The sequence below is a fragment of the Hemitrygon akajei genome, chromosome 6 (genome assembly GCF_048418815.1).
Source record: "Hemitrygon akajei chromosome 6, sHemAka1.3, whole genome shotgun sequence".
NCBI lineage: Eukaryota > Metazoa > Chordata > Chondrichthyes > Myliobatiformes > Dasyatidae > Hemitrygon > Hemitrygon akajei.
In genome coordinates, this window is record NC_133129.1 from 123,998,203 (window position 1) to 124,013,210 (window position 15,008).

The 15,008-nt window shown below is 41.6% G+C and overlaps 1 protein-coding gene across 3 annotated transcripts in view; it reads left to right on the top strand.

Moving 5' to 3' along the window:
* Positions 1-15,008, top strand: part of dgkza (diacylglycerol kinase, zeta a) — a 463,144-nt gene that overhangs the window by 422,701 nt on the left and 25,435 nt on the right. For all 3 annotated transcript variants that reach the window (XM_073049180.1, XM_073049179.1, XM_073049178.1), the window contains exon 31: positions 12,857-12,900. In XM_073049180.1, coding sequence (XP_072905281.1) covers positions 12,857-12,900 — 44 coding nt within the window. The remainder of the gene's footprint in view (positions 1-12,856; positions 12,901-15,008) is intronic.

The following is a 15,008-nucleotide window of genomic DNA, read 5'->3' on the forward strand; positions in this document are numbered from 1 at the left end:
CCCCCCATTGCTTTTCTCATCATCCTTTCTTTAAATGATTTCACCCATCTCATTTAAGGACTGCTCACACTGGCCTGGAATAAAAATGGGAGCTGCTGATAATTATCTCTATGTAATCACTTTCCAGGGTATGTAGTAATGCAAAGCAGGCCCTCCACTGGTGTTGGTGTGAAATTTGAATGTTGGCCCTTGACTACACTGGTTTCCTCCAAGTGATCCAGTTTCTCCCCCCCCCCCCCCCACATCCCAAAGATGTGCAGTTTTTGTAGGTTAACTGGTCACTGTAAATTACCCCCATTTTGTTAGTGACTAGCAAATGGGGGTATTGAAGGGAATGTAGAGAGATAAAGATGGGGCCAGTGGAGGATAAGTGTCATTGGGCAGAAGGGACTCATTCCCTGGTTCGTGACTCTATATCTCTAATTGTGAGCGTTATACAAGTCTGATTATCCATCTTTTTTAATGTGTGCCTTCAAATCCTGATGAACATCGTTGGGCAGAGGGAGGAAACCCATGTTGTCACAGGGGGAACTTCTTGCTAAGTGAGCCGACAATTCTTTGCCTGTTGTGTTAGGGCAAAGGGACTTCCAGAAAAAGTGAGAGAAACACTTAAACAATGCAGCGGAAAGATCTGTGCAAGGGAGCCACTTGCACTAAAGCAAGAATAATTTATAAAACCTTCCAAGAAGGTACCTCATGTCATGATGCCAGAGATGGTGCTGATGCTGAATAGAAATGCCAGCTAAGGAACTAACGCTTGGAAAAAGTAACCTAGATCCTCAACTTGGATTATCCAGGAGCCACTCATCCACCCCAGTCTCCTCAATCGCTCCCTGCAGAAACACATTAGATGTTCTGAATGTTTTTGTTGGTATCGAAGGACATTGAACAGCAAAACAAAATGTGAACTCAAACTTTTCATTCTGCTCCCACATAAAAGACACAGGACCGTGAAATAAATCCATTTAGAAGTTAATTCAGAGTTTCGGGGCTTCTTAATAAAAATGTACAACCAAAGTGCCATACATAATGTACTTCATGTAGAAATGTACAAAAAGAAAGCAAAATGCCACTCAGTGTATTTGGAATAATTAATGCAAAAATTCAATTTGCCTTTGGAGAAAAAAGCCTGAACAATTTAAATTTCAGATTTTTATAACAGGATATAAAATATAGTCCGTCAGCACGGACTAGAAGGGCCGAGATGGCCTGTTTCCGTGCTGTAATTGTTATATGGTTATATGATATATGTAAGGCTGTATCTCAATATATATATAAATAAATAAATTTCTCTCTCACCCCTTACGGGTGGTATGTATGTGTATTTTCCCCTCAGTCTCAGGTCTTCTACCAGATGGCTGGGAGCTTAAGGGTTTGGCACAATATTCTTGCTGTTCCTAGTAGTGCGATCTTCCAGACCGAGATCTCAGATGTTGATCCTGGGATTTGTTGGAGCCACTCTCCCAGTCCAGGTATTACAGCTGCAAGTGCTCCTATCACCACAGGGATTACTTTGGCTTTAACCTTCCACATCCTTTCTATCTGCTATTCAAGCCCTGGTATTTCTCCAACTTCTCACAATTCCTGCAACTCGGTTCAGTGTATGCGGTCGCTGCCTGCATCTTGCACCCTGCTCCTGTGTACTGAATGGTTTCAGCAGACTCCTGGTACACTTTGCATCTTGGGTCTTGTCTGAGGTGATAGACCCCTGCTTCTATTGCTCTTGTGCTTAGTGCCTGTTCTTCTGCAGCCATGAGCAGTGCCTCTGTGCTGTCTGTCTCTTAGCCCTGCCATTTCCAGCTATCAGTAGAACTTTTTTAAATCAACCACCTCTGATATCTGGCAATAGTACATCCTGTGCAGTGGCTTGTCGTGCCTTATCCTCTGGTCCTCTGGCTCTGCTTCACCCACTTCCATTTCCATATCCCCTGTCTGCTGTCTGAGGTATTCTCCAGCAGGTCTTCCTGAAGAGCCATCTTCCTGACATACTCATGGAAGTTTCACAATTCTTCCAGGGCTGTGGCCTTGACACTTCCAAGCCTCACCCTCCTTTATTTCGGCAGGTGTACAGTCGCTCAAAGTTGGGCTTTGGGTGGAATCCTCCAGGTATTGTTAGTAGTTTCCAGGTCTTGATGTCAGCGGCTTCCAATTCATTCCTTGGCCTGCACACTATTGCAGCTGGGAATGTGTTGATGGCTCTGATCTTGTTCTTCCCACTCAGCTGGCTTTTTAGGACCTGTCTCACCCTGTGGAGGTACGTGGATGTTGCAGCCATCCTAGAGTCCTCATCAAGATTTCCATGTGCCTGCCAGATCCCCAGGTATTTGTAGCTTCAGGTAACTCAACTCCTTCAGTCTTAATGAGTTTACCTCATTCCACTGCCATCCGGCTGCACTTTTCCAGTCCAAATGACATCCTGATGTCTCTGCTGTACACCCTTGTCAGGTGGATTAGTGAGTCAATGTCTCTTTCATTCCTGGCCTACAGCTTGATGTCATCCATGTACAGGAGGTGGCTGATGGTCACATCACTCTTGAACCTGTGCCCATGTCCACTCTGAGATGATCTGGGGGAGGGAGGTCAAGCCTATACAGAACAGCTGTGGGGATAGGACATCACCTGGTATATTCCACATCTGATGGTTACTTGTGCTGTTGGCTGTGAGTTTACTTCCAGCATTGTCCTCCAACGGCCCATTGAGTTCTTGATGAAGGTCCTTAGTGTCTTGTTGACCTTGTGCAGGGAAAGGTATTCCAGGTTCCACGTGTGAGGCACTGAGTCGTATGCTCTCTGGTAGTTGATCCAGGCTCTGCTTAGGCTGGTTTGCCTGGTCTTGGAGTCTCACATGACTGTTTTGTCTACCAGTAGTTGGTGCTTGCAGCCTCTGGTTCTAATACCATCCCCCTATGAGCAGGGCTCAGGAATTTACACACATGTTCCTTCAACTTGATGCCTGATAGGAGCTTCCATGTTGGTGACAGGCAGGTTACAGGCCACTAGTTTGATGGTGTTGCTCCTTTGTGAGGATCCTTCTTTATGAGTACTGTCCTTCCTTGAGTTAGCCAGTCGGGGTGGGAGCCTGCTTCAAGCAGCTGGTTCATTTGAGCTGTCGGAGACGTGTATGGAATGCTCTTGGTTTCTTCAGCAGGCCCTGGTGATGTCCAGTTCTTCGTGCTTGCTTCCGCAGTTGTGATGGTGGCTGGTTCTTCCTCTGGGAAATTGCAGAGGCTTGCTTGTAGGTCTTCAGCCATTGGGCACTGGTGTTATGTGATGGATGCTTCTTTCTCCCACATACTCTTCCAGTACTGCTCAGATGTGGTTTTGGTTGGTTCAGGTATTGGCATGTTGTTACTGTGGAACTGTGGAGAAGAGTGCATTTATTCACTTCGCGTTTGCACCCTCAGTGTACCTCTGTAGTCTGGTAGCCAGAGCTGTTAACAGTTGCTTGGTAATTTCCAGGACTTTGGCTATGGTCGTACCTCTGTACTAACTTAGTTTCCGAGATGAGTCTTTTGTCTTCCCACCCTTAGGCAGCTCAGTTAGTCTGCTGGTCTTCACCCTTGTGGTTTTCATCTTGGCTTCCAATCATTGTCTCCAGTGGGGGTTATCACAGTACTCTCCACTGCATTTCATTTTGTAGCCCAGCATTTCTAGGACTGCTGCCGATGCTTGTATCAGATTATTGTCCTCAGTTACGTTGAAGGTTGTAGTTGTGAGTAGTGTTTCATTGGTTGCTTCTAGCATGCTGTCTGATGGAATTTTAATCAACAAGTCTAGGTAGTTGATTGACAGGTGCCAGTTTAGTCATGATCTACTCTCTGATTGCAGCAGCCAGCATCGATATGCCTCGAGGTGAGGTTTGAACTTGCATTTCCCCTGTACAAGGTGATCTGTGAGTTGTGGAGGTGGGGTTTGAAATCCCAGTCAGCTCGGTTCTGTGGTGATGTTGCAGCTTGTTGCATCCAATTCCAGATGTGATAGTACTCCTCTGTTGATAATGTTTGATCGCTAGGTAACCAGTTGTTTTTCCGTGAATGTGGACAACAGTCTGCGCTGTTGCCAGAGACCCCACGTGTGCTTGATATATCCTCTTTCATGTGGGTTGCTGTTGAAGTAACATTCCATTATTCCCACGTTGTTCAGTCTCATCCATTTTTGGCTTATTCTGGGTAGCCAGATGGGCCAGGTTCCACAACCGTTGGCGCAGACCTTGTTAATCCAGGCGACATCCGAGCCGGCATGACTCTTCTTGTTCTTGTCACTCTCCTCCAGAGGTTTTTGTGGGCAGATGTAGCAAAAGCACGTGGGGTCCAGCCCATGACCCCTACCAGGCCGCCAGCTGCAGAACCCGAACCCCTGAACCCCCTGTGCGGAAGATTCCCAGTGTGCCACCTGTGGAATGAGGCTACGAGCAGTCACAGTGAGAGGCTCAAGAGGAATTTAAATATGACCATTTTCGGAGGGAAAATTAAACACTCATCTGCATTAGTATGTATAGGCACATATTCAACATGTATAGTTATATAAGCTACAGCCTACTTTCCCTTCCACCTGGTGAGTGTCTGCAATTATATTATTTTATTATTCTTTGTCCCTCCATTAGACTATGGTTTCTCCAAGTGATTTAACATGAAAATACATGGAAATCTTAAAAGTTGCAACATTTATCAAGTAGATAACTATTCATGGCTTGACTTCATGAACAAAGATTTAGGAAGGGGGCTGCCCACGTCTGCTGCAGGCTCGCTGGTGGCTGACGAGGCCAATACGGGACAGGCAGACCCGGCCGCAGCGGCTACGTAGACATGTGCGTGTCCTTTGGCCTGCGCAATGTTTTTTTTTAGGTGGAGTGCAGTGTGCGTGGTACTGGCCCCACCCTTTACACCCGGGGTTCATCTGCCATAGCCTAGCAAGCTGGGACGGTGACAGCGAGGTCCTCGGGTCGTAGGAGTTATGTCGGAGTGTCCTTCTCCTAGGTGGATGGCCTGACAAGGCTGACAAGCCCCACCTGCCCGAGTTTAGAGTCAGAGTTGTCCTTCTCTTGCGCTGGCTGCCAACCAAGGCTAACGAGCCCAGCCTACCCAACCAGTTATACTGCCGGACACTCGGTCTTGCCGTGACGTAGCAAGCTCAGTGGAAACAGGGGGCACCGACGAGAAGGTGTTGCTACGGACGCAGTAGTGTAGGAGGGGCCATTTGCAGTGGCCTCCTGCCTAGCAAGCCAGACAGCGATCACTACACTGGGAAAGGAGCGGCGATGTATTGCACGTGCACTTTCCCTGGATGAGCGGGACGTCTGGCCCAGACCTCACCTGCCCCTCAGATAACTATTAAATAAATCATAGAATGTTAGTCTTTGTACAATCAACTGTAAATTAATCTTTAGCATCATGATGAATTTTAATTATTACCAGATATCCTTTCTCCTATTGAATTTTATTTTATGATTAGAGATTTGATTATCAAAAATGTATTCCTTCAATCTCTTATCTTTTCTCAGTCCATGATAGTTATGTTTCCTGTGATTTTGCATTAAAGTAAATGTTCTACTTCATCCTCCATGATTTAGAAATTGTATTTCACTGGGGATTCTGGGGATGTATTGTTGAATCTTTCTGGTGGCAAGTCTTACGTTCTCAGTAAAGGATGAGAAATGGATTCTGAGTTATCGCAAGTCACCATGTACAAGTCTCAAGGCAGTTATAAATTTCTTGAATGATGGGTGTAATTCTTTCAGCAATGATTGCAAAATCAGGTGAATAGATCACAAAAATGACAATTGAAATTTATGTCATTCTCACTCTGGTGGTGGTGTTTATTGTGAAAGTCACTTTCTTTTTGCGAGTATACTGGTCAGATCTGTTTCTTTTTAAACTTGAAACTACATGCTAATATAAAGCTACCTGGGTTTCAAGTTATTACAGTCCAAGTTGGCCAATAGGTTGAGAGGATTAAGAAATATACCATGAGTAACAAATTTCCATTTCTTGCGAGTAGACTTGCACCAATCTGTCATAAGTTTCCTGCAAACAACGCTTCACACTTAATCTTTTATTACCTTCACAAGCCATTGGTTCTCCTTTAAGCTCATCACAGAAATTTTGAAGTGGTAACGGAGCATAAAACACCATTTTAAAAATGTTTCTACAATTCTAAATAACCTGCACTGTCTGGAAGGTGAATAATTTATATATCTTCATTCTAAGTCCTATTTTAGTCAGAGATGCTTAAAAAGGCATACTTTTAAACTGTCTTGTGTTTTGTCTATTTCTCTCTCTTTACCCAGTTTTTCTTTCCCATTCTTTATTTTCCTTTCTGCACAAGATTTGACTCTAATCATCCTTCCTTTTAACGGTGTCTTCTTCCTTCATCATTCCTACAAATTTCACACTCTGCAAGAAGCTTTTTGGAGTTGAAAGGAGCAGGAAATAAGTAATATCGGGCATGTAAGATGTCCTGGCTGTAAAAGATCTAACCCATTTATTATGTTTCCACTAATCTCTCTCACTCCGATTTGCCACTTGCTCGCCTGCTACCCACTAAAGATATTTGTGCGCATCCTTCCAATTTATGGTGGTGGACAGAAAATGCAGTTACATAAAATCAGACCATTTAAAGAAATTTGAGACCTGAATCTATCAAAGAATTAAAATTGAGAATGAAAAAAGAAGAGAAGAAAACCAATCCATATTGCTTTAGAAAAGAAAACACCCCATATTGTTCTCCCGTAGAGAATATAATTAAAATCAATGGGTTGATTTAAAATTTGGGAATTGATATTGTTTCATCCTCAAATAGTTCTATTTCAGAATAGCTAATTAAAATCATTCAACTTCATTTATATATATAATAATAAGCACTGCATTATTGATCAGAAGATAAAGTACTGCATAATTAATGTAAAGATTTATAGAAATGAACAAAGAACCAACACTGTGGTAAAGAACCAACATCCTCTACTTCACAGACACTGTTTCACAGGGATAAGACACAATTGTGTGTTCTGGGAGTTTAGAAAAATCATTTCACTGCCAAGCTTTCAACAAGAGAGGGATATATAACATCCTGAGGCTTTTGTACCCTGAGTAGAATTTTAAAATCTTATTATGTTTATTTTTTGTAGAAACTTTCCCTTTCAAGTTCACAGCTTCTGGCGGTTATGCTTTGTAATCAGTAATTTTTGGCATATGGCTTCAACTCTTGACATCTGTGATATTTATTTATAATCTCCTCTCCAGGATTTGAAGCATTAGGCCAGAATTAGAACAGTGTCAACAGATAAGAAGCAAATGTTCACTTAGATAACAGTACTTGTGCCTTTATGCAGATGTAAATAATATTTAAGTAAATAGATTTCACAGGGATGTAATTCTCAGTATCTGCCGATCATGAGCCAAATGTGCTTTGGAAGCACTTTATGGACTTTTTAGAAAAATTTGTATTTATTATCTGTTGGTGCTGACTATGCTAACTCACAGCACCACCAACATACTCCTTTGACCTAATGTACAGCACAGGATAGCACATAAGTGAGTTAGTGTTCAACTCAGACAGCACAGGACTCCATGCATTCTTCATTTCATAGGTCACTGGACTGAGTTCATTGTTCACATCCTCAAGCAGCCAGGTGCAAGCAGTTGCTGGTCACATTTAAGTCCCATTGGTTGAGCTAGCTGTGGCAGAACTTTGCCTTCCGAATAGCTCAAAGCCCCTCACTTTGCCCCTTATTTTAGAAGAGTTACTCTGTGTAATTCAAAATCAGGTGAATGTTGAGGCCCAAGTTCAGGTGTACAATCTTTTCATGGATTACACTTCTGCTGAGCCTTACACAGAATGCTCAGGTTTCTGGTAAATGTTTACACAGCCAGTGTTTTTAATGGAGGTGTTCCAAGAGCTGTATGTGAGAAGCTGATGGAGCTTTCTAACCTGGGGCATGGGATATGTTAGTTATGAACTGAAATGTATACAGTGTACTGAGGCAGGAAACGGTATGGAGAAACCGTCAGCAGTTTGTACCCCCATTAACACCTCCTAGCTCTCACTCAGTAAATAAATCCAAACTATAGGGTACATTTACAGCAAAAAGGTACGATTGTATCCTGTGTATCGAGTAACTTCCAGGACACAAATCCTAAATATATCTTCTACTTTTTTGTATTTATTTTTGTAACATATATTTTTATGTCTTTGCATTATGCTGCTGCAGCAAAACAAGAAATTTCATGTTATATATTAGTGCTAATAAATCTGATTCTGATACTTTTTCAGAGTCATAGAAAAACAGGCCCTTCAGCCCATCTGGTCCATGCCAAGCTACTTAAACTGCCTGGTCCCATTGACCTGCACCGGGACCATAGCTCTCCATGCCCCTACCATTCATGTACCTATCCAAACTTCTGTTAAATGTTGAAATCGGGCTTGCATGCACCACTTGGGCTGGCAGCTGGTTCCACACTCTCACAACCCTCTGAGTGAGGAAGTTTCCCCTCAGGTTCTCCTTAAACTTTTCATGTTTCACCTTTAACCCATGACCTCTAGTTTCACCTTTCACAGAGAATCAGAAATTCATTGAATTCATTGAACTAGTATATAAATAAATATCATAAGAGACTTCAGATGCTGGAATCTGAAGTGAAAATCTAAAAACTAAATTTATCAGTCCAACATTTTGTTTTTGATCCGCATATCAGTATTTGAAGTGTTAGAATGCACCAAAGGGCTCAGCAATCAATACAATTCTTGTGTATATTTATTGTATAGTGTGTAGGCCTCCATTAGTCTCGTGAGACCATGGATTTGCACCTTGGAAAGTTTCCAGGGCGCAAGCCTGGGCAAGGTTGTATGGGAGACCGGCAGTTGCCCAAGCTGTGTCTCCCCTCTCCACACCACCGATGTTGTCCAAGGGAAGGGCATTAGAACCTATACAGCTTGGCACCACTGTTGACACAGAGCAATGTGTGGTTAAGTGCCTTGCTCAAGGACACAAATGCAGCCTCAGCCAAGGCTCGAACTAGCAACCTTCAGATCAGTAGACGAATGCCTTAACCTCTTGGCCACGCGCCAACACAAATATTTATTACTACACGCATACTACACGTATTATTACACGTATATCATTATAACACGTATATTTGTTATTATACTGTAGAAAGCCTGGTATCTAGTATACAGCAATCCAACACATTGCTGTTTAGGTACTCTCTGTTAGTACTCCAGTGGCTGAAATACAATGTCTCCTTCCTTTCATAAAAGCTTAATACGAATAGATCCTACTATTCCTTTCCTGCATCTAAAGAAATGATCTCATCACTAATGTTACTTCATTGCATTTGCTGGAAAAGTGCTATGGATTTGCCACCAAGTTTCCCTACATGGCAGCAATGACTGCATTCTAAATCTACAGCACTGACTTTTAAGGACTTTGGAATCTTCTGATTTAATAGATGATGATATATGTGAAATACAGCCATTAAAACACTGATTAAGATAAATTACTGTATTTCCATCTTTTTCCACTTTGGCTCGTTTACTGCTATGGAGCAATTCTTAAACAGTGTGGCTTTGGCATACTGAAAGTCACTTAAGTATCTTGCTGCATCTAAATCTTTCTTCCATAAACAAGAACTTGCTATTGATTTAGTTGCAAAGAATTGCAATATGATTTTGAAAGCAAGCTTCAATTATCTGGATCTCTTTTTACTCCTATCAAATTGAGTGTGTTCAGAAAGCCATATATTCAGGATTGAGGTTAAACATGGTCTCACCAGTAGACAGCATTGTCTTTATGTGTTCTTTGAAGTTAATGCTCTTTTATTCAAAGTTCAAATTAAATTTTATTATCAAAGTACATATATTCACCATATACAACCCAAGAATAATTTTTGTGGGCATACTCAGCAAATCTATAGCATAGTAACGGTAACAGGATCACTTAAAGATCTGTCAGAGTGCAGAAGACAACAAATTGTACAAAAGAGACTCACAAGGATGATTCCAGGAAAGAAGGGCTTAACATATGAGGAGCGTTTGACCCGTTCTCACTGGAATTTAAAAGAATGCAGGGGAATCTCTTTGAAACCTACCAAATGTTGAAAGGACTAGCTAGGGTGGATGTGGAGAGGATGTTTCCTATGGTGAGGGTATTCAGAACTACAGCCTCAAAATTGAGGGGTGACCCTTTAGAACAGAGGTGAGGAGGAATTTTTTTGGCCAGAGAGTAGTGAATCTGTGGAAGGCTCTGCCACAGACTGTGGTGCAGGCCAAGTCCATGAGTATATTTAAGGCGGAAGTTGAATGTTTACTGATCAAAAGGTCATCAAAAGGGTATGACGAGAAGGCAGGTGTGCGGAGTTGAGTGGGATCCGAGACCAGCCATGATGGAATGGTAGAGCAGACTCAATGGGCTGAATGGGCTAATTCTGGTCCTAGGTCTTATGGTCTTAAATGCAAAGATATATATAAATAGTAATACATTATGAGAACATGAGATAAAAAGAACTTAAAGTGAGATCATTGGTTGTATGAACATTTCAATGATGGGACAAATAAGTGTAGTTATCACCTTTTGTTCAAGAGCTTGATGGTTGAGGGGTAGTAACTATTCTCGAACCTGGTGGTGCAAATGCTTGGGTTTTTGTACCTTCTACTTGATGGCAGCAGCGAGAAAAGAGCACGGCCTGAGTGGTGGGGGACTCCGATGATGGATGCTGTTTTCCTATGGCAGTGACATGGTTATAAAATTACAGCTACAGGTCTCTATACGCCCAGGAACAAGTCTAACACTGTAATACCGTATGTCGTTGTTTATGATGAGGTGTTACAAATCCTAGCAATAAATTGCACCTGTGTTACAACAGTGCCAATAATTCAAAGTACTATAAATTGCTTTGAGATTTTCTGTGGGAATGAAAAGTTCTATACAAATGCAGGCATCTCTTTTTCTGTGTAGGTTTATTACAGCCTATAAATTGCCAATAAGATGTGTCTAGCATATCCATAACACTGTATAACATATCTGAGTATATGTTAAATTCTTGTTCCACGAGGATAGAATGACTGGAGGTGCATAACAGCAGTGCAAGATGCATCACTTGATGTTTCAATGAATATCATGTTATACCACTATTAACTTGGTCTTTTAAAACAGGATATTGCAATAGCCTCAGAAATATAAGTAACTGCATACAAAACTCACCTGTTCTAGTCTGATTCTGTTAATGTCATCCAAATCCTTCGTGGTGTGCATTGATTTGTAACAGCCAATATTATAGTTGTATCATCGAATGCATTTGTTATATGGCTGTCTCTGAAAAATCTACAAACTTTAAGTTATGTCAAAAACTAAAAAAGAACTTGGACGTTTGAAAAGAAAACGCTGGAATACCCAGCAGGACAGGCAGCAACTGTGGAGAAAGAAACAGTTAATGATTCATGTTGCCTTAGCATCTGATGAAAGGTCATTGAAATAAAATATTAACTTTGTTTCTCTCTTCCCAGCTGCCTCTTAAATGGAATTTGTAATAATGTTTTCCTTCATGGATAACCCATTTGCAGTTTTTTTTTGTCTTTGTGACTATTTAGTGTTCTGCATATTTTTCATAACCTGCTGAGTATCTTCAGTATTTCTGTATGTTGCCTGTGTACATTAAGCAATCTGTGATCTATTGCACACTTATGTTCATCTTATTTATATTATTAAGTCAGAATATGCATAAAATGTATGTTCTTTAACATTGTACCTATATCATAAACCTCTTCCTCTTTCATGGTACGTTTTAATGTCCTTGCAGAATTCCCTCTTGGTTTTTCACATACTTATTGGCTATTCAAGTTCTTCGCCCCGTATTCCACTCTGCCCCCTCTCTAATCCCTGTCATTCACTTCCTAAGCCTTTTCTCAATCTCTCCAACCTCATTTCAAGTTCAATTTCAAATGTATTGTCTTCTGACTATACGTACTATACAACCTACTTCCTCCCGACCGGGGAGCACTCACAAAACACATATCGCACACAGCAGGCAAAACAAATTATTACCGTAAGTAAGTTAATACAATATAATTCAAAATGCATGCAGTGTGCAGCACAGGTAAAGAGTTAGATAGAGCTCTTAAAGATAGCGGAGTCAAGGGGTATGGGGAGCAGGCAGGGACGGGGTATTGGTTGTGTATGATCAGCCATGATCACAGTGAATGGTGGTGCTGGCTCGAAGGGCCAAATGGCCTACTCCTGCACCTATTGTCTATTGTCTAAACAGTACAGTAAACAACCCGCTCTCTAGTGACGAGACCTCATTGGTGGCAGTGTAATGAATAGATGGCCTAATGTCATTTCTTAACCAACTGACACTGATCCCACCCTGAGATTCTTTTTAAAATTCTCTTTCACTGACAATACACTCCTGCTCTCCCTCACCCACCCATTTCTACTGCGGTCTTTGTTCCACTCTATGATTCTTTGTGTTGTGAGAGCACTGCAGTGCCACGCTAACAGAACACTCCAATCTGAAAAAAAATCAGTAGTTCAACATTTTGTGTATTCAAGTAATAGAAAATATGTCTGTTCAAGGAATAGCAAATAGCACAGAGACCAGAACATATAAAGGGGGGACCTTGAATTCCCCTGATCTTTCCCCACTGCCCCCAGAACACAATAGAAACCTTTTAGAAAGGTAAGGGAGTGGACTGAGTAACTGACAAGAGAGCATTTCTCCCATTTTTACAGAGTATGGCAGGAGATCAGTAGGACCTCAGCAGTACTTTGGGGTGATATTTTTGTGAATGATCCGCTTGTATTAGTTTTTTCCCCATCTTACAAAAGTGGCCTTATTTAAATGATGATGTCTGTTTGCTTTTGTAGATGAGAGCCTTCTTCACGCAGTGAAGAACAACGACCTACAGCAGGTAAGCCACAAACTCCGCAGAGAGCCCGTCACGTTTGATAAAGAACAAAGCATAAGTGATATTTAACCATCTTAATGTAATGTCTGACCTGAATAATAGCCAGTGCTATCAGGGTTTCTGATCCATTTAGCTTATGTATCGCTTCCCTTGGCCTCAAAGATGTAGCTCCATTACAACATAGTGAAGGATCTCAAGTTGCCAAATCAGATAAACTCTGCAGCCATTCAAGGGCACATTTTACAGGGCCTTTTCGGGGAAGGAATTCCAAACTGAAGGTACAGTTGGGCAAAGGAGATGTCAGATGTGCAGGAAGGCGCAAATGGAGGAATCAGAATCAGGTTTAATATCAACAGTGTATGTCATAAAATCTGTTGTCTTTGCAGCAGCAATACAATGCAGTGGGTAATAATAGGGCAAAAACTGAATTACATACAGTGCCTATAAAAAGTGTTCACCCCTCTTTGAAGTTTTCATGTTTTATTGTTCTACAACATTGAATCACAGTGGATTTAATTTGGCTTTTTTTTGACACTGATCAATAGAAAATGACTCTTTCATGTCAAAGTGAAAATAGACCTCGACAAAGTGATCTATATTAATTATAAATATAATACTCAAAAGTAATTGATTGCAGAAGTATTCACCCCTTTTAATATGACACACTAAATTATCACTGGTGCAGCCAATTGGTTTTAGAAGTCACATAATTAGTTAAATGGAGATCTGATTTTGGAGACCTGTGTACAGTCAAGGTGTTTCAATTGATTGTAGTAAAAATACACCTGTATCTGGAAGGTCCAACTGCTGGTGAGCCAGTATCCTGGCAAAAACTACATCATGAAGACAAAAGAACACTCCAAGCAACTCTGCAAAAAAGTTACTGAAAAGCACTTGTCAGGATACAAGAAAATTTCCAAGTCACTGAATTTCCCTTGGAGTACAGTTAAGTCAATCATCAAAAAATGGAAAGAATATGGCAGAGCTGTAAATCTGCTTAGAGTAGGCCATCCTCAAAAATTGAGTGATCGTACCAGAAGAGGACTAGTGAGGGAAGCCACCAAGAGACATATGGCAACTCTGGAGGAGTTACAAGCTTCAGTGGCTGGGATGGGGGAGACTGTGCAGACAACAACTGTTGCCCAGGTGCTTCACCAGTCGCAGCTTTATAAGAGAGTGGCAAAGAGAAAGCCACTGTTGAAAAAAACTCTCATAAAATCTCAGCTAGAGTTTGCCAGAAGGCATGTGGGAGACTCTGAAGTCAGCTGTTCTATGGTCTGAAACCAAAATTGAGCTTTTTGGTCATTACATTAAACCAAACACTGCACATCATCAAAAATACTCCATCCCAACCATGAAGCACGGTGGTGGCTGCATCGTGCTGTGGGGATGCTTCACTGCAGCAGGCCCTGGAAGGCTTGTGAAGGTAGAGGGTAAAATGAATGCAGCAAAATACAGGGAACTTCCTGGAGGAAAACCTGATGCAGTCTGCAAGAGAACTGTGACTTGGGAGAAGATTTGTCTTCTAGCAGGACAATAACCCCAAGCAAAAGCCAAAGCTACACAGGATGGCTTAAAAACAACAAAGTTAATGTCTTGGAGTGGCCAAGTCAGAGTCCAGACCGCAATCCAATTGAAAATTTGTGGCTGGACTTGGAAAAGGCTGTTCACTCATGATCCCCGTGCAATGTGACAGAGCTTGAGCAGTGTCCAGATGTGCAAAGCTGATAGAGACCGATCCACACAGACTCAAGGCTGTACTTGCTGCCAGAGGTGCATCCACTAAATACTGGCTTTGAAGCAGGTTAATACTTAAGCAATCTATTAATCTGTGTCTTATATTTGTAAATAATGTGGATTACTTTGTAGAGATCTGGTTTTGCAGTACTTTGATACAAAAGAGTCTTTTTATGTTGATCCGTGAATACTTGTTAAAGGCGCTGTATGTTAAATAGTTAAGTTAAATAAGTAGTGCAACTATAGAAATAACAAAGCAGTGAGGTGGTGTCCATGGGTTCAATGTCCGTTCAGAAACTGGATGGCAAAGGAGAAGAATCTGCTCCTAAATCGTTGAGTGTGTGCCTCCAGGCTCCTGTAACTTCCTTTCTGAT